General features: G+C 46.0%; 1 protein-coding gene across 1 annotated transcript; it reads right to left on the reverse strand.

Annotated features, from left to right (window-relative positions):
* Positions 1–241: 241 nt before the first annotated feature.
* Positions 242–17,757, reverse strand: LOC140735000 (U6 snRNA-associated Sm-like protein LSm1). Its single transcript, XM_073059799.1, has 4 exons — positions 17,690–17,757; positions 10,643–10,711; positions 4,821–4,936; positions 242–1,790 (listed from the first exon to the last, which is right to left on the reverse strand). The coding sequence occupies exons 1-4, from the start codon at positions 17,733–17,735 to the stop codon at positions 1,620–1,622; spliced, it is 402 nt and encodes a 133-aa protein (XP_072915900.1). The 5' UTR covers positions 17,736–17,757; the 3' UTR covers positions 242–1,619.
* Positions 17,758–18,418: the final 661 nt, after the last annotated feature.

Here is an 18,418-nt window from a genome sequence, read left to right on the forward strand (position 1 = left end):
GGGAGGGGGGCTTTGGGGTTCTACTGTTTTCCTGTCATTCATTCTTTGGGGCTTTTCTTCTGTTTCACGGATGCCCGCAGAGAGTAAGTATTTCAGGTTGTATACTGTATGCTATTTCTGATATTAAATGGAATTAAATTGCACCATGCATCCTCCTCATTGCCTCCTTGATTCAGAGGAACAGTCTTTCCCTCGGATGTTCTTGAGGGAACAGTGACAGACCACAAGCAATGCTGCTGAGGATAAACACTTTATTTGTGACTCACCGTCAAAGGGAGATAACATCAAATTTCTCATGACAGCAAAATCAAGCCCTTGATTCCATCGAAATCGAAATTAAAAATCATGAGTAGATCTGCAGTCTGCTGGAACCTCTCTAAACAAAGTGAGAATCGTTACTGCCTTCCATCCTGCGGACCAGAAAACAAAACTTGGACCTGTCAACCCAACAAATGCAGGTACCCAGTCTTTCCAACTGCACTGTTTCTCTTGACAAAGACCAGAAGACTTTGCCGAGTGCAATGGTAGGAGCACAAAAACCCTCAAGACTGGGACACCTCAGGAAGACTCACCCCTGCCTTCCATGGGAATCGACATTGCTTTGACATCAATTGACCTAACTGGTCCTTTCTAGGGAAGGGGGTGGGGGAGTGTTGAGAAGCTACAATGCCGGCCAACCAGTCTCGACATGTAGAATGCTCCAGTATCTGGACAACACCAAATTCAAACTTAATTTCAACCCAACTTTAAACTGGTCGATTAAGGTATCCATGATATGACGTGTAAACACATTCTCGTATTGGACTTGCTTAAAAAAGAACCAGTTGCTCTAATCCACTGTCACAGTCACATTCTGGCCTTTGTGCTGTCACGACTGACAACAGTTGTGGTTGTATTTCTGTGAGAAATCAAATAAACGTGGGAAAACCACTTTAACTTCAGAGACAACTGGCTGAACCACGTGGTAACAACTGATATTATCACTACAGTAGAACGGTCCTGCTTCGGTGTTGAAATCCTGGAGCTCCCTTTTTTACAATACAGTGAGAATCTCTCAGCCACAGATTATAACAATTTAAGATGGTGATCTACCCAATCTTCTTGGACTTCTTTGGAGACATTATAACTGGGCACAGCCATCCAGACAATGGAGAGCGATTACAAGTGGCCACAGCCATCCAATCAACAGCAGGGAGAGATTACAAGAGGGCACAATCGTCCAATCAACAGTGGGGATAGATAATTAAACTCAACAATTTATGATGTCCAATTAACCCAAATTTTGTCTTTTTTTTAGGAGGGCCTGTAGGAGGTCCTAGATCAAGTTCTAAATTGAATTATTGTCTCCTCACTCTGTAAAGTGGCCAATGATGAGATTACCCAGTGTAATGCAGAGGTTTAAAGTTTGAGATGTGTATCAGTGAGGATTTTATCTTTCCATTCATTCCCCCTACATTCACCCAACACAGCCAACATGGAGTAATGTTGTAAACGGAAAGTCAAAAAGGCAAAATCCCCAAGATTCAATCTTAACAGGTCCGAGGAACAGGGAGAATCACAGAGCAATATACTCAGTGTTTGAAGTTTCAGATTCCGTGCTCATTTCCAAAGCATCTTCTCTAATATTCGTCCAGAGTGTCAGGGTAGGGAAGCATCAGGCCACGCTCCTTGAAAACCTGAATCTTCAGCTTCTCTGCCCTGCTCTTCACCTCCTGCTCCTCCCGCAGATCCGCCAGGATTCTCTCTACGCTCACCTGCTGCAGGGGGGACTCTCGCTCCTTCTTCAGATCCTGAAAGAGACAGCGCCAGTTACTGCCGCTTCTCACGAGGTAGTCCCCAAGCGTTAACGCCCAGCGTCTCTAAGGCATAAGGTGAGAGGGTAAAGGTTTACAGGTGACCCAAGAGGCAATCTAGTGGTGCGCTGGTCCCACACCACCATTTTTGATTGGATAGCTATGGTCACTCGTTTTGCCCAGAACTCAATGGCAAATCACCTCTGTAGAAAAATTTGCCAAGAGCAATCAATCATGGAAAGACCATAATCACCAATGTTATAGGACATGTCACATAATGACAGCAATGATAATGTAATCCCTTCTGCCTACATAATATCCATATTCCTCCCAAGACATGTCCTCTTCACAAAACTACCATCAGGGAGGACGTACAAGAGCCTGAAAACCCTTACTCAACGTTTTAGGAACAGTTTCGTCCCCTTCGGAGTTCTGACGGTCTGTCAACCCATAAACACTACTCATGACCTTACTCGCCACTAATTCTTACTTGTTACTGTCACACACAACCTGGTTGAGGAAGAGTTATCAACCATCAGGCACCTGAACCAACATGGATAACTTCACTCACCACAACCCTGAACTGATCCCACATCCTATAGGCTCACTTTCAAGGACTCTACAACTCATACTCTCGGTATTAACTAGTTTTTATTTAGCAGAATTTGCCTCCTTTAGACCATTGGTTACCTGTCAGCCTTTATGTATAATTTTTCATACATTCTATTGTATTTCTTTATAAATGCCTGCTAGATAATGAACCTCAAGGTAGTATATGGTGACATACCATACAGTATACGCACTTTGATAATACATTGCCTTTCTCGACACAGGCCTGCAATTGGAATGAGCTGCCTGCAGAAGCGGTTGAAGCAGGCACATAGAAGAGAACGGTAGAGCCCAGGAACTGGTTCTTCAGCTCATGACGAAGTGCCCAATTAAACCAACAATATAATAGGTGGCGGGGTGGCGATACACCTCCACCAAAGGAGGTGGAAGGCACTCCTTCCCGCCACTCGCCACTCTTGGGCAAGGGGTAGCACCTGCTTAGCCCCTCGATCAGGGTCGCGTGAGCCAGGGAGGCTGGTGGTGGATGGTCATACGAGCAGCTGGTACATATCACATGTCCTGGTTACGTGACCACTGATACCAGGCGGGCATTCTCCAAAGGGTATTGATAATGGCAAACTACCTCTGCAGAAAAAATTTCCCAAGAAATCATGGTCATGGCAAGACCGTGATCACCCATGTCATAACACACTGCACAGAACGATGACACCGATATTGCAAAGTGGACTAATCCCTTCTGTCTACATCCCCTCCAGAACATGCCCTTGTCTCATTAGTACCATCAGGGGGGTATAAGAGCCTGAAGGCTGTCACTCAATGTTTAGGAACAGCTTCTTCCCCTTGGCCATCGGATTTCCGAACGGTCCATCAATCCATAAACACTTCTCACTAGCCACACGGACACTACCTCTAATTTTTATTGTACCTTGCAGCAGGTTATTATGTCAACAAAACAGCAAGTTTCATGACATATTGTATTATTTATTTATTTTTTAATTTATAGACAATAGGTGCAGGAGTAGGCCATTCGGCCCTTCAAGCCAGCACCGCCATTCAATGTTCAATGTGATCATGGCTGATCATCCACAATCAGTACCCCGTTCCTGCCTTCTCCCCATATCCCTTGACTCCGCTATCTTTAAGAGCTCTATCTAACTCTTTCTTGAAAGCATCCAGAGAACTGGCCTCCACTGCCTTCTGAGGCAGAACATTCCACATATCCACCACTCTCTGGGTGAAAGTTTTTCCTGAACTCCATTCTAAATGGCCTACCCTTTATTCTCAAACTTAAACTAAAATAAAATTTATTGAGATACGGCACAGAGTAGGCCCTTCCGATCCTTCAAGCCGCACTGCTCAGCAATCCCCCCATTTAACCCTAGTTAACCCTAGGACCAAGAACCAATTAACCTATGAATCAACACATTTTTGGACTGTGGGTGGAATCCTACACGGTCACAGGGAGAACGTACAAACTCCTTACAGGCAGCAGCGGGAATTGAACCCACGTCGCTGGTGTACATCAGTGATAAATTGGATTCTGACATTCATGACATTCTAAGAATTTACCAAGCATACTGGGATATAGGAGGAAACTACAGTAATACGTAGTCACAGAGAGATCCTGCAAACTCCACATAAACAGCACAAAGTCAGTTTTGAACCTGGGTCACCAGGGCTATGTGGCATTGGCTCTACCAGCTACACCACTGATCACCGAGGCCAAAATACCAGCCCACGTGGTGTGCTCACACCCCACGGGTAAACGCAGTTGACAAGAAAATAAATGCAGGGGAGATTTACCAAGAAGCTGCCTCGATTAGAGAGCATGTCTTATGAGGATAGGTTAAGCGAGCTAGGGGTTTTCTCTTTGGAGCGGAGGATGAGAGGTAACTTGATAGAAGTGCATATGATGTGAGGCATTGATAGAGTGCACAGTAAGAGACCTTTCCTGGGACAGAAATGGCCAATACCAGGGGGCATCATTTTAAGGTGATTGAAGGAAAGTAGGTGATGTCAGAGGTAATTTTTTTTATTACTAAGATAGTGGTGAGAGGATGAAACATAATGCCAGAGGTGGTGCTAGAGGCAGATACATTTAAGAAATTCTTAGATTGACACACGGATGATAGAAAAATTGAGGGTTATGTAGGAAGGAAGGGTTTGGTTGATCTTGGGTTAAAATGTCGATTCCTGATTGTGGGCTGAAAGGTATGTACAACCTTTGTGCACTGAAAGGTTGTAGTGTTCTACATTCTACATTCTTCATGTTGGAGGAAATTACACATAAAAGGGATCCTTGAACTTCCAACACAGTTGTTCCTAGCCTCTAGAAAGAGAATTTCTAGTCACAGGCCAGAGAGGAAAGGCACCTTCTCTATAGAACAGAGGGGGAAGTGCCATTTCCCACACCACTTCTCCCCCAAGACCAATGTGGACAAAACAGTGCAGACTTACGATCTCTCCCAGCAGGACAACATTCTCTCCTCTCACGATGAAGATTCCACGAGGGATGTCTCCGTACTTTTTGCCCACGTGAATCCGTTCCAGTGTCTGGTGGAGCACCAAATTAGCTGCAGGGTTCCAATAAATGAGGTGGTTAGGACCCACATGGTGAACAGTCACTGAAACATCACACTGTCTGGGGGCAGCTATACCCTGACACCAAAAGTCTCCAGCACTGAGTATCCATTGCATTCATCAGAGACTGCAGACGCTGAAAACTGGTCCACTCTCCTCTCCTGATAGATTCCTTCTTTACCTCTTCCACCTATCCATTCCCAGCTTCTCACTTCACCCCCAAACCCCACCCAATCACTTCCCCCTTACCCGGTCATAATAAATATGGAGAATATGAAAGGAAGAGTCCTTGAAAGAGTCCATCTGATGTGGGAGCATTTCAATGATGGGGCAAGTGAAGTTGTCCCCTCTGGTTCAAGAGCCTGATAGCTGATATGTAATAACTGTTTCTGACCCTCCTGTGAGTCCTGAGGCTCCAGTACCTTCTTCTAGTCAAGTCAAGTCAACTTTTATTGTCATTTCGACCATAACTGCTGGTACAGTACATAGTAAAAATGAGACAAAGTTTTTTCAGGACCATGGTGTTACATGACACAGTACAAAAACTAGACTGAACTATGTAAAAAAAAAAGACAGAGAAAGCTATACTAGACTACAGACCTACACTGGACTGCATAAAGTGCACAAAACCAGTACCGGCATTACAATAAATAATAAACAGGACAGTAGGGCAAGGTGGGAGAGCGAGAAGAGAGCATGAATGGGTTGGGGGGGGGGGGGGGGGGTTGGTCCTGGATGACGGATACTGCTGCCCTGTGACAATGCTCGATGTAGTTGAGCTCAATGGCATGTAGACGCATTCAGAACTGCACATCACTGGATGCTTTTCTTGCACCATTTTCTGTCAACTCAAGACACCGGTGCGCGTGAAAACCCCAGGAGATCAGCACTTTCTGAGATACCCAAACCTCCCTGTCTGGCACCAACAATCGTTCCACGGTCAAAGTCACTTAGATAGCATTTCTTCCCCATTCTGATGTTTGGTCTGAGTAACAACTGATCTCTTGACCATGTCTGCATGCTTTTATGCGCTGAGTTGCCATATGTTTGACTCATTAGACATTTGCATTAATAAGCAGGTATTCAGGTGTGCCTAATAAAATGGCCAGTGAGTATCGGAAAGCAAGTTGCCTTTCAAGTTCCCATTAAATCTCTCCTTTCTCCCCTTAAACCTAGTTCCTCCAGGACTTGATTCTACAGCCCTGGGAAGAAGACTGCATTCATTCACCCTGTCTATAGCTCTAGTGGTTGTATAGATCTCTATAAGATTTCTTCTAAGTCTCCTAGCCTGCTCAGTCTCTCCAGTGCTGGTAACGTGGAAGCACGTCCCGCAGCCCCCCAATGATCCTGTGATTTCAGTCCGAGGCTGACGTGAGAGCATCCTTCAGGAGGGTGAACCCCACGGAAAGCATCCGGCCCAAACCGGATAGCTGGCCAAGTACTGAAGACATGTGCTGGATCAGCTGACTGGAGGGTTCGTCGATATCTCTAACCTCTCACGTTGGCAGCCTGCCTCAATAACCATCTTCCAGAGGCACTTACATCCACAGCGATGAAGTGCTTTGAGAGGATGGTGATGGAACATATCCACTCCTGCCCAAGAAGCAACTTGGATCTACTCCAATTTACCTACATCACAGCACGTCCACAGCAGATGCCATTTCATTCGCTCTTCACTCAACCCTGAAACTTCTGGACAGTGAAGGTCCATACATCAGGATGATCTTCATTGGTTTCCGTTTGGGTTTCAATGCCATCGTTCCCTCAAAACTAATTAATAAGCTTCAAGACCTTGGCCTCAATATCTCCAGTTACAACTGGATCCTCAATTTCTTCACTTGCAGTTAGTTTGGATTGGCGATAACACCTCCTCCACAATCTCCCTCATTGTTCTACTCGCTTTATACTCATGACTGTGAAGCTAAGCACAGCTCCAATGCCATGTTTAAATTTGCTGATGACAATACTGTTGTTGGCCAAATCAAAGGCGGTGAGGCATCAGCATATTGGAGGGAGATTGAAAATCTGGCTGAGCGGTACCACGACAACAACCTCTCACTCAGCGTCAGCAAGACCAAGGAGCTGATTATTGACTTCAGGAGAAGGAGACCAGAGGTCCGCAAGCCAGTCCTCATTGGAGGAACGGAGGTAGAGAGGGTCAGCCACTTTAAATTTCTCAGAGTTATCATTTCAGAGGACCTGTCCTTGGTCCTGCACGAAAATGCCATAGAAGCAGCACTTCTATTTTCTATGAAGTTTGTGAAGATTCAGCATATCATCTAAAATATTGACAAACTTCTATAGATGAGTCGTAGAGAGTATAGTGACTGGCTGCATCACAGTTTGGTATGGAAACACCAATGCCTTTGAACGGAAAAGCCTACAAAGAGTAGTGGATACAGCCCAGTCCACTGTAAGTAAAGGCCTCCTCCACAGTCCTCATCTATACGGAGCATTGTCGCAGGGAAGCAGCATCCATGATGAAGAACCCCCACCATCCAGGCCGTGCTCCCGTCTTGTTGCTGCCACCAGGAAGGTGGTACAGGAGCCTCATGACCCACAACACCAGGTTCAGGAACAATTATTACCTCTCAACTATCAGGCTCTTGACCCTAAGGGGTTAGCCTCACTCACCCCATCACTGAACTGCTTCCACAACCTATGGAGTTGTTATTTATTGCTTATGTATTTATTATACATTTTTCCTTTTTGAACTTGCAGAGTTTGCTGTCTTTTGCACACCGGTTGTTTATCTATTACGTTAGGTGTGGCCTTTCATTGATTCGACTGTATTTACTGTGAATGCCTGCAAGAAAACAAATCTCAGGGTTGTATATAGTGACATATACGTACTTTGATAAAACTTCTGAACATCCGGTAAATCTTTTCTGCAGTCTTTCCAGTTAAAGAACACCTTTCTTATACCAGTATGACCAAAATTGAACCAAGTGGGGCACCACAGTCTCCTCTCTCTTACTGCCCATTACACCGTTGGCATTTAGGGCAGCAACGAAGGTCTTACATTTCTGTCTGTCCTTGGCCGAAACCAGTTTTGGTCTTGGTCTTGCCGCTGTTCAGGGCTTCCTTCTTCAATGCCACTGAGCTTCCTTCCAGTTTTCACTACTGTCAGTCAGGCAAGTCTCTGGTGGAGACTCAGGAACACCGCCACACACAGATGTAGAAAGATGCTTCACTGCTGTTTCCATAACTGTTTTGGTTGACTAGTCAGGATCGTTAACCCTGAGCTGACCGCCCCCCCCCTCCCCAAAACCTGGAGGACCAATTGACCACATTGAATCTGGCCTCTACCCTTTGACCTGTTTAGCATGGCTGACCCTAACACGAGCCAAAGCATAAAGGTCTGACTCCAGCCAACATAGATCTTCAGGTCATTGAGATCAGAATGTGGGGGAGCACAATGGTCAGAAACAGAGTCAGGTTTAATATCATCGGCATATGCCATGAAATTTGTTAAACATTGGAATACATGATAGGTAAATATAGAGAAAAAAACTGAGTTACATTAAGTATATACAGTATGTCTATTAAAATAAAGTTCAGTTAAAATAAGTAGAGCAAAATAACAGAAATAAAAAAGTAGTGAGGTAGTGTTCATGGGTTCAACGTCCATTCAGAGATCGGATGGCAGAGGGGAAGAAGCTGTTCCTGAATCACTGAGTGTGTGTCTTCAGGCTTCTGTACCTCCTTCCCAACAGTAACAATGTGAAGAGGGCATGTCCTGGATGGCGGAAGTCCTTAATGATGGACGTCGCCTTCCTAAGGTACCACTCCTTGAAGATGTCTTGGATACTACCTATTATAGAGCTGACTAATTTTGCAAGTTTCTGTAGCTACTTTTGATCCTGTGCACCCCCAACTCCATACGACACAGTGATGCAGTCTGTCAAAATGCTCTCCGCAGTACAATCGTAGAAGTTTTCAACTGTTATAGTTGACAAACCAAATCTCCTCTAACTCTTAACGAAATATAGCCGCTGTCTTGCCTTCTTTGTAGCTGCATCAATAGGTTGTGTTCAGGTTAGGTCCTCAGGGATATTGACACCTAGGAACATGAAATCGCTCACTCTCTCCACTTCTAATCCCTCTGAGAATTGGTTGGTGTTCCCTCGTCCTACCCTTCCTGAAGTCCACAATCAGCTCTTTGGTCTTGTTGATGTTGAGTGCAAGGTTGTTGCTGTGACACCACTCAACTAACTGGCATATCTCACTCCTGTACACCCTCTAGTCACCATCTGAGATTCTCCCAATAGTTGTATCATCAACAAATGTATAGATGCCGTCTGAGCTATGCCTATCCACACAGTCATGAGTGTAGAGAAAGTAGAGCAGTGGGTGAGGAATACATCCTTGTGGGGCGCCAGTGTTAATTGCCAGCAAAGTGGGGATGTTACTTCCAATCCACATAGATTGTGGTCTTCGGTTAGGAAGCTGAGGATCCATTTGCAGAGGGAGGTACAGAGGCCCAGGTTCTGATCAGGACTGGGTAGGAATGACGGTGTCAATTGCTGAGCTGCAGTCAATTAATAGCGTCCTGACATAGGTATTTGTATTTTGCTGATGATCCAAGGCCGTGTAAAGACCATGTCTGCTGAAGACCTATTGTGGCGATAGGCAAGTTGCAGTGAGTCCAAGTCCTTCCTGAGATGGGTGTTGATTCTAGCCGAGACCAATCTCCCCAAAGCATTTCATCACTGGAGTATGAGAGTAGAGAACTGAGGTAAAAATATGCCTCAGTTTTGTTCTTTATCATCACATGTACAGAGGTCCGGAGAAAGACCTTCGTATGCTGTCCACACAGATCATTCCAAGCACCAGTGCATTGACATAGTAGAATGGAAAACAAGAAGAGAATGCAGAATGTGGTGAGGGAGGGTCTCTATGACCTCCTCTACTGTCAGGATGAGGCCACACTCAGGTTGGAGGAGCAACACCGTATAGTCCATCCGGGTAGCCTCCAACTTGATGGGATAAACATCGATTTCTGGAACTTCCGGTAATTGACTCTCCCACCCCCCACCCACCACCTTCTTACTCCAATTTCCTCCCTTCATTCCCAGTCCTGACAAAGGGTCGCAGCCCAAAACGTCAACTGTTTCCTATTTTCCATAGATGCAGCCTGGCCTGCTGAGTTCTTCCAGCTTTTTTTTTTTGCGTGTTGCAGAATATAGTGCAATGATGACTGAGAAAATGCAATAGTTCTCTTCTTGTAGTAGAGAACCATTCAATAGTCTTACAACAGTGGGATGGAAGCTGTTTTTGAACCTGGTGGTATGTGCTTTCAGGCTGTTGTATTGACAGACCAAAGGGAGAGGGGAAGAACAAGAGAATGTTCCGGTTGGGAGAGATCAAAGTTCAAAGGGCATATATATTAACATATACCACCCTGAGACTCATTGTTCTTTTCTGCAGGCACTTAAAGAAAATAAAGAAATGCAATAATATTTACAAAAAACTATAAAGAATAGTTGACAAACAACTTACGTGCAAAAGATGGCAATCGTACCAATAATAAAAAATAAATACAGAGAACTGAAGTTATCAGCATTTGATTATGTTGGGTGTTTTGCTGATACAGCGAACGCTTTGCAACTCACTGCCAGGAGGTGAGGCGAGGACAGGAAACCGCCCATTCCCAGCGCCAAGGAGGGGACATCTGCAGCTCTGTCGGTGTTACTCACCAAACTGATCAACGCTCCTCAGGAATCCGACCAGGGTTCGCCCATCGCGCAGTAGGACCAGGTGCTTCTCTGCAGGGTGGGAGAGAAACAGCAGATTCATAGTTCTCTTCTCCACCATATCACATCGCCCTCCCTTTCAGTGTTCACAGGGAGGCTGGCCTGCGCCTGACCTTGGACGAGCAACTAGTCCACCAACGGAGACTATTTGCCTTTGGGCCTCCAAACCCAGCTGCTTCCCGGCAGGAACTTTCAGGATCTCCAGTGATTTTGGTCCCACCAACACCCTCCTTCACACCACCCCATGCCATGCCCGAGCTCATCCCTGGACCTAACACACTCCTCCCCCAGCACAGTCACAACACCAATCATCTTCTAGATCTTCAGGTGCCCTGCACTCCCAATCCAGCTCTCTCCCCGTCCACCCCCGGTCCCACCAACACCCCCCAGGCTCCAGCCCTGTCCAGGAAGGAGTGCAGAAGAGGTTCATCCTTTCCTGCAACCCTACCCCTACCCCCACAGTTGTACCTCATCAGGTTACTCAGGAATGGAAAATGTGAGATAAAGTCACAGGAGCAGAATTAGGCCATTCTGCCCATTGAGTCTGTTCCATCATTCAATCATGGCTGATTTATTTCCCTTCCCACTCCATTCTCCTGCCTTCTCCCTATAATCTTTGATGTCCTTTACTAATCCAGTAGGGCAAGAGGGCACAGCCTTAGGACAGGGGGGCGTCCATTTAATACAGAGAAGCGGAGAAATTTCTTTAGCCAGAGGGTGGTGAATTTGTGGAATTTATTACCACAGGCAGTTGTGGAGGCCAGATCGTTGGGTGTATTTAAGGCAGAGCTTGATAGATTCTTGATTAGACACAGCATCAAAGGTTACAGGGAAAAGGCTGAGGATTGGGGATCAGCCATGATTGAATGGCGGTGCAGACTCAATGTACCAAGTGGCCTAATTCTGCTCCTATGTCTTGTGGTCTTAAAGGCATGTCCTGGTATTCTGAAGCTAGGCCCTTTGGTTTTACATACTCTTAATTGGAATCATCCTCTCCACATGCCCTCAATCGAGGTTTCAATATTCAGTAAAGTTCAATGAGATTCCCCTCTCATTTTTCTGAACTCCAGTGTGTATAGGCCCAGAGCCATCAACTGCTCCTCGTATGCTAACCCTTTCATTCTCATGAACTCCTCTGAACCTCAGATTCAGATTTAGTTTATTGTCATTTAGAAACCACAAATGCAATGCAGTTAAAAAATGAGACAATATTCCTCCAGAATGATATCACAAAAGCACATGACAAAACAGACTACACCAGAAAATCCACATAATCCCAATCCAGAGTCCGGAGAGGCTGCTGCGTATTAATATCGTGCTACCATCTTAGCGCGTTCCCTGGAAAGAAGCTCCAATCCCACCAGACAAAACAAGACCAAAAAGTAAAGCTACAAGACCTGCACAAAACCACATAGTTACAACCTATAGTTACAACAGTGCAAACAATAGCATGATTGATAAAAAACAGACCATGGGCACAGTAAAAATAGTCCAAAGATGTTAAAGGACTATAATCATATATAACAATCACAGCACGGAAACAGGCCATCTTGGCCCTCCTAGTCCATGCCGAACTCTTAATCTCACCTAGTCCCACCTACCCGCACTCAGCCCATAACCCTCCACTCCTTTCCTGTCCATATACCTATCCAATTTTACCTTAAATGACACAACTGAACTGGCCTCTACTACTTCTACAGGAAGCTCATTCCACACAGCTATCACTCTCTGAGTAAAGAAATACCCCCTTGTGTTTCCCTTAAACTTTTGCACCCTAACTCTCAAATCATGTTCTCTCGTTTGAATTAACGTTTTGAATTAAGTTCAAAAGAAACCACCACACAGTTTCCACAAGTCCTCAGGGTCCCGTTAGACTTGTCATCTCACGCTGGCGGCAGAAGGGAATACCCCCGCTATGGACTTCCACGGCACCGCCCGACTCAGCCTCGCAGACGCAGCACACAATGAAAGCTCCATCGAACCCAGCCTCACAGACACAGTACACAGTGAAAGCGACCTGACCGCAGCGGACTCCGAGTCCGTCAAACCTCCGAGCCTCCGATCATCCCCTCCGGCACAGCTTCTCCAAGCACCATCCTCTGCCGAGCGTATTAAGACGCCCCCACCAACGCGACCCCGAGGACTGGGGGCCTGTTCTTTCCAGCAGAGACCCAGACATCACAGCAGCAATGAAGAAGGTCTTCCTGGAGATTTCCAAATGTCCCTCCGTGCTTCCACATCCATTTTTCATCCGACTATGATTGTGCACGGCACCCCACTTCACAAATAACAGGTAATCAGCTCTGGAGTGGCCGCTGCAAGCTGCGTCGCGCCGCCATCTTGGATGGTGGAACCTTCCCCAATTCCAGCACTTTGTTTCACAGCAAGGAACCAACACAGGAGCTATGGGCCAAATGGCCTCCTCCAGGCCCAACTCTGTCTAATTGCATAAATTACTTCAAGCATCTCACGAATTTCTGTCCAGTCTGAACACTGCTCTCAGTGCAGAGTTCTGTGGCCATTCAAACAGGCACAGCCCACTGTCATTGGCAGCCACTGCTCCCAGGCAGTGGAATTTAACCACAGCCCTATATACACTCTTTCACCACCCCCACCTCAACCATCTCCCTGCCCCACCACTCCCCTATATTCTTCCTCCCCAAACCCCATCGCCCCACATCTGTCCTTGTCATGTTTTTTAGTATTTTATATTAACTGAATGAATCCTAGTTACTGCTCCGCAAAGGATTTTTGACAGACCAGACTTCAAGATGTGCAAATAGTTGTTACTGCATAGTTCTACTGGACAACATAGATGGTGTAAGTGTCTGGGCACCAACGGAGAACCAGTGGCAGTACCAACCTCTACCCCTATGTGGCGACAAAGGACACTCTACAGAGAATGGAGCACGAGTGCCCCCTAGTGCCGAGTGTAAAGAATGCAGAAGCACAAGAGGGTCCTGATGAAGGGTCTCTCTCTGCCTGCAAGGTCAACAGTTTATTTTCTTTCATGGATGCTGAGTTCCTCCAGCACAGCATTTTGCGTAGGATGCTCTGGATTTCCTGGACCTGTGTTGTGTTCTCTTGCATTCTTAATTTTATTTACAGGATATGGATGTCACTGGCAACTCCAGTATACATTGCTGTCTGTGTGGAGCTCTTTCTAAATTCCAAAGCATTAATAGGATGATAGGAAAACTTACAGCTACTCACTTGGGTAAGTGGCAAAGAATTATGGCAGAGTTGATGAGCATGTATGTACGAAAGCAGAAGTTGTAGAGGCACGGGAAAATAAAGGGAATGGGATAAGTGAGATTGCCCTGGTGAGGGCCAGTATAGACTCAATGGGCCAAATGGTCACAGTGCTGTAATGAGTAATTGTGAGATAGTGGCCGCAGCCAGGTGGGTGGGATAAACATAGGCACGCTGTTGAATGACCTTGAATTCAAAAGTCAAGCCATGGTCAAGGTAAACACGTTATCAAAGTAAAATCACAATATACTAGCTTGAGATTACTCTTCTTGAAGGCACTTACAGGAAAGTAAAGAAATACAAGAGAATTATGAACTATTATACATAAATACAAACAGCCAATATTCAGAAGACAAATACTGAAACAAATTATAATATATAATAAACACCTTTCACAATTTGTAGTCTTTGTCATATTGGTTGTTTGTATAAATGTTTTTACATGTATATGTGTATACACACACACACACACACACACACACAAATATATATATATATATATATATATATAAACACCACACAAAAATTGTACATAAAAATCACACACTGTAGTAAAAGTCATATGGTATGAGATACTGAGAATACGAGTTGTAGAGTCTGAAAGTGAGTGTAGGTTATTCAGTCATACTTATGAAGCGTGAAGTTATCTAGTGACAAAGGACATGTTATTGGAGGAGCAGGTCAAACAGCAGGTGTAGGCAAAGGAATGGCCTTTGTTTTGTTCCAGACCTTGCCTCAGAACTTGAAGAGCTTAACAGCGAAGGAAGTAGGAGCTGGCAAGCAATAGCTGGATCCAGGTGAGGGTTGACTGGCAAATGGAATGCGCTGGAGGGGTGGAGATAGCAAGAGAGGCTGGGAGGTGATAGGTGAAGAAAGCAAAGGGCTGTAGATAATAGATCTAGACCTCACCTGAGCTTTTGTACCCAGACGGAAACCTTACCCGAAGTTCAACTCCAGACTTGCAGCACACTGCACCAGAGATGAAATCTTTTCCAAAAGTAGATTTTCAATACAATATGGTGTTCCTTAAACATGGGAGACACTGAGGTCCATGTTGGAATCACAGAGCACTAGAAACAGGCCTTTTGGCCCATATAGTCCATGCGACCTATTATGCTGATGCTATATGACCTGCTGAGTTCCTCCAGCATTATGCAGGTGTTGCTTTGGATTTCCAGCATCTGGAGAATCTCTTGTTCATGACCTATTATCCTGTCTAGACCCATTATTGACCAGTTAGCCTGACCTCAGTGGTTGGGAAGATGTTAAGAGTCAATTGTTAAGGATGAGGTGTTGGAGTACTTGGGTGACACAGGACAAGGTAGGACAAAGTCAGCATGGTTTCCTTCAGGGAAAATCCTGCCTGACAAACCTGTTGAAATTCTTTATGGAGATCACAAATAGGATAGATAAAGGGGATGCAGTAGATGTTGTATATTTGGACTTTCAGAAGGCCATTGACAAAGTGCCACACATGAGGCTGCTTACCAAGTTAAGAGTCTATGGTATTACAAGAAAGTTACCGGCATGGTTAGAGCATTGGCTGATTGGTAGGAGGCAGCAAATTGGAATAAAATGATCCACGAGTGAATCTGCAGATGCTGGAAATAAATAAAAACACAAAATGCTGGCAGAACTCAGCAGGCCAGACAGCATCTATGGGAGGAGGTAGTGACGACGTTTTGGGCTGAACCCTTCATCAGGATGTGTGTTTTTATTTAGGCATTTTGTGTTTTTATGGAATAAAAGGATCCTTTTCTGGTTGGCTGCCAGTGACTAGTGGTGTTCCACAGGGGTCAGTGTTGGGACCACTTCTTTTTATGCCATATATAAATGGTTTAGATGATGGAATAGTTGGCTTTGTTGCCAAGTTTGCAGATGATATGAAGATTGGTGGAGGGGCAGGTAGTGTTGAGGAAACAGGTAGGCTGCAGAAGGACTTAGACAGATTAGAAGAATGGACAAGAAGGTGGCAAATGAAGTATAATGTTGGAAAATGTATGGTCATGCACTTTGGTAGTAGAAATAAATGTGCAGACAATTTTTCTAAATGGGGAGAAAATCCAAAAATCTGAGATGCAAAAGGACTTGGGGAGTCCTTGTGTAGAACACCCTAAAGGTCAACTTGTAGGTCGAGTCAGTGATGAGGAAGGCAAATGCCATGTTAGCATTCATTTCAAGAGGTCTAGAATATAAGAGCAGGGTTGTGATGCTGAGGTTTTATAAGGCACTGGTGAGGCTTCACCTTGAGCATTGTGAACAGTTTTGGGCTCCTCGTCTAAGAGATGTGCTGGCAATGGAGAGGGTCCAGAGGAGGTTCACAAGGATGATTCCGGGAATGAAAGGATTATCATATGAGGAAAATTTGATGGCTCTGGGTCTGTACTCATTGGAATTCAGAAGGATGGGGGGGGGGGGGTATCTCATTGAAACCTTTCTAATGTTGAAAGGCCTAGTCAGAGTAGAGGTGGAAAGGATGTTTCCCATGGTGGGAGAGTCAAGGACAAGAGAGCACAGCCTCTGGGTAGAGGGGCATCCATTCAAAACAGAGAATCAGAGAAACTTCTTTCGACAGAGGATGGTGAATTTGTGGAATTTGTTGCCACGTGCAGCTGTGGTGGTCAGGTCTTTGGGTGTATTTAAGGCAGAGATTGATAGGTTCTTGATTGGACATGGCATCAAAGGTTACGGGAAGAATGGGGTTGAGAGGAGAAAAAAAGGATCAGTCATGATTGAATGGTGGAGCAGACTCGATGGGCCAAGTGGCCTAATTCTGCTCCTGTGTCTTATGATCCAGCTCGGGATGTGTGCCTGTGGGGGTGTAGCATCCATTACTCTGAGTTCTCCCCCACCCCATCGGTCGTATGCAAACTAAACTAATGTTGAGAGCTTCCAATCAGATTTCAAATACAGTGCTGCCGATAACCCCTCCCTCTTCCTCACTGTGGCTGATATAACGATATTGAGACTTCGATCATGAACTGAGCCAGACAGCCCAGAGGGCCACCGTTTCCACAACTGTAGGACACCGCACTGCGTTCGCAACTCGCCCAGCTGCTCCACAACCGGTAGAGGGCAGCAGAGGTGGCCGTACAGAATCAAGGTAGAACCGCGATTGAACACCGGCTTCTCTCGGCCCAACAGCCGGAGACTCAACGGGAGGAGGACAGGGGCGAGGGGCGGGTGAGAAGGGGTGGGTAGAGATGGTGGGGTGAGAAGGGGTGGGTAGGACGGGTGAGGTAGGTAGGGAAAGTGGGGAGAGGGTGGGTAGGGGACAGGGGGGAGTGAGAGTGGGTAGGGGAAGGGTGTGTCGAGTAAAGGGTGGGTAGGGGAAAGGGTGGGTAGGGGAAATGGTGGGTAGGGGAAATGGTGGGTAGGGGAAAGGGTGGGTGGGGAAAGGGTGGTGTGAGATGGGGTGGGTATGAGGACGGGTGAGGTGGGTAGGGGGAAGTGGGGAGAGGACAGAGAGAATGGGAGAAGGAGAGGAGGAAGGGAAGTGGGGAGAGGGCAGAGAGAATGGGAGAAGGAGAGGAGGAAGGGAAGTGGGGAGAGGGCAGAGAGAATGGGAGAAGGAGAGGAGGAAGGGAAGTGGGGAGAGGGCAGAGAGAATGGGAGAAGGAGAGGAGGAAGGTGGGAGGGCAGAGGGAGGGATGGGAGAGAGTGAGATGGGGTTGGGGAGAGAGGGAAAGGGAAATGTGAGTGAGAGAGGTGGAGCAGTCCTGGACAAGACCCACTCACTGTCGATATCCTCGATCAAACTGGCTGTTCCCGGCATGTAATTCATGTTGACTCCCCACACACACTGCGAAAAGGGTTGGGCCCCTGCTTCCTCTGCCCCTATATGAACCTTTTTCAACCTGAGGACCCCTCCCCTTAAAGGCACAGCGTCCCTGCCTTTGCCCAAGCCATTCGGGCCATCGTACCTATCCCCGCCCATAAACCAGTTCCACCTCCATCCTTTATATCTTGCAGGTTTCTCCGAATCCCGTGAAAAGTTCCTCAGGAATTCTGTTCCCTCCATTCTCCGGCGCAGACGCAGAGAGTTCACTGTCTAAACAAAAATCTCCTCTCCCTCCTGTTCTCCGATCCACTTCCCCGTGCCTTCCCCACCCAGTGCCCCCAAGAGTAGTAGCCCTTCACTATCAAATCCTCCCCCTCCTGAGTCCGCACCCCTTCCCTATTCCCAAATCCCATATTAATGGGATCCCTAATTTCCACTATTCCCAGCAAATGGCATGGCGCAAACCGCAGTGTAGCTCTTACCTGCCTGCTAATTCTCCCAAAGGGACCACCCCCCCATCACCCCCACCCACCAAAAACGCTTCTTTCCCAATACAAGCATAAAACTGATAGTGTATATATTCCAGACAGGATTTTTTTTAATATAAAGAATGTACAAACGGCCAACAAATATAAAGGCGGGTACGAAATAAATATTAGAACGTTATTTTTTTTTTTAGCCGCGGT

Source organism: Hemitrygon akajei, chromosome 1, assembly GCF_048418815.1.
Source record: "Hemitrygon akajei chromosome 1, sHemAka1.3, whole genome shotgun sequence".
NCBI classification, from domain to species: Eukaryota; Metazoa; Chordata; class Chondrichthyes; order Myliobatiformes; family Dasyatidae; genus Hemitrygon; species Hemitrygon akajei.

Coding starts and splice junctions, on each gene's coding strand:
- LOC140735000 (XM_073059799.1), bottom strand. CDS start 17,735: ATGAATTACATGCCGGGAACAGCCAGTTTGATCGAGGATATCGACA. Junction 10,712..17,689: donor TTTGATCGAGGATATCGACA/GTGAGTGGGTCT, acceptor CCCACCCTGCAG/AGAAGCACCTGGTCCTACTG. Junction 1,791..4,820: donor TTGTCCTGCTGGGAGAGATC/GTAAGTCTGCAC, acceptor TGTCTCTTTCAG/GATCTGAAGAAGGAGCGAGA.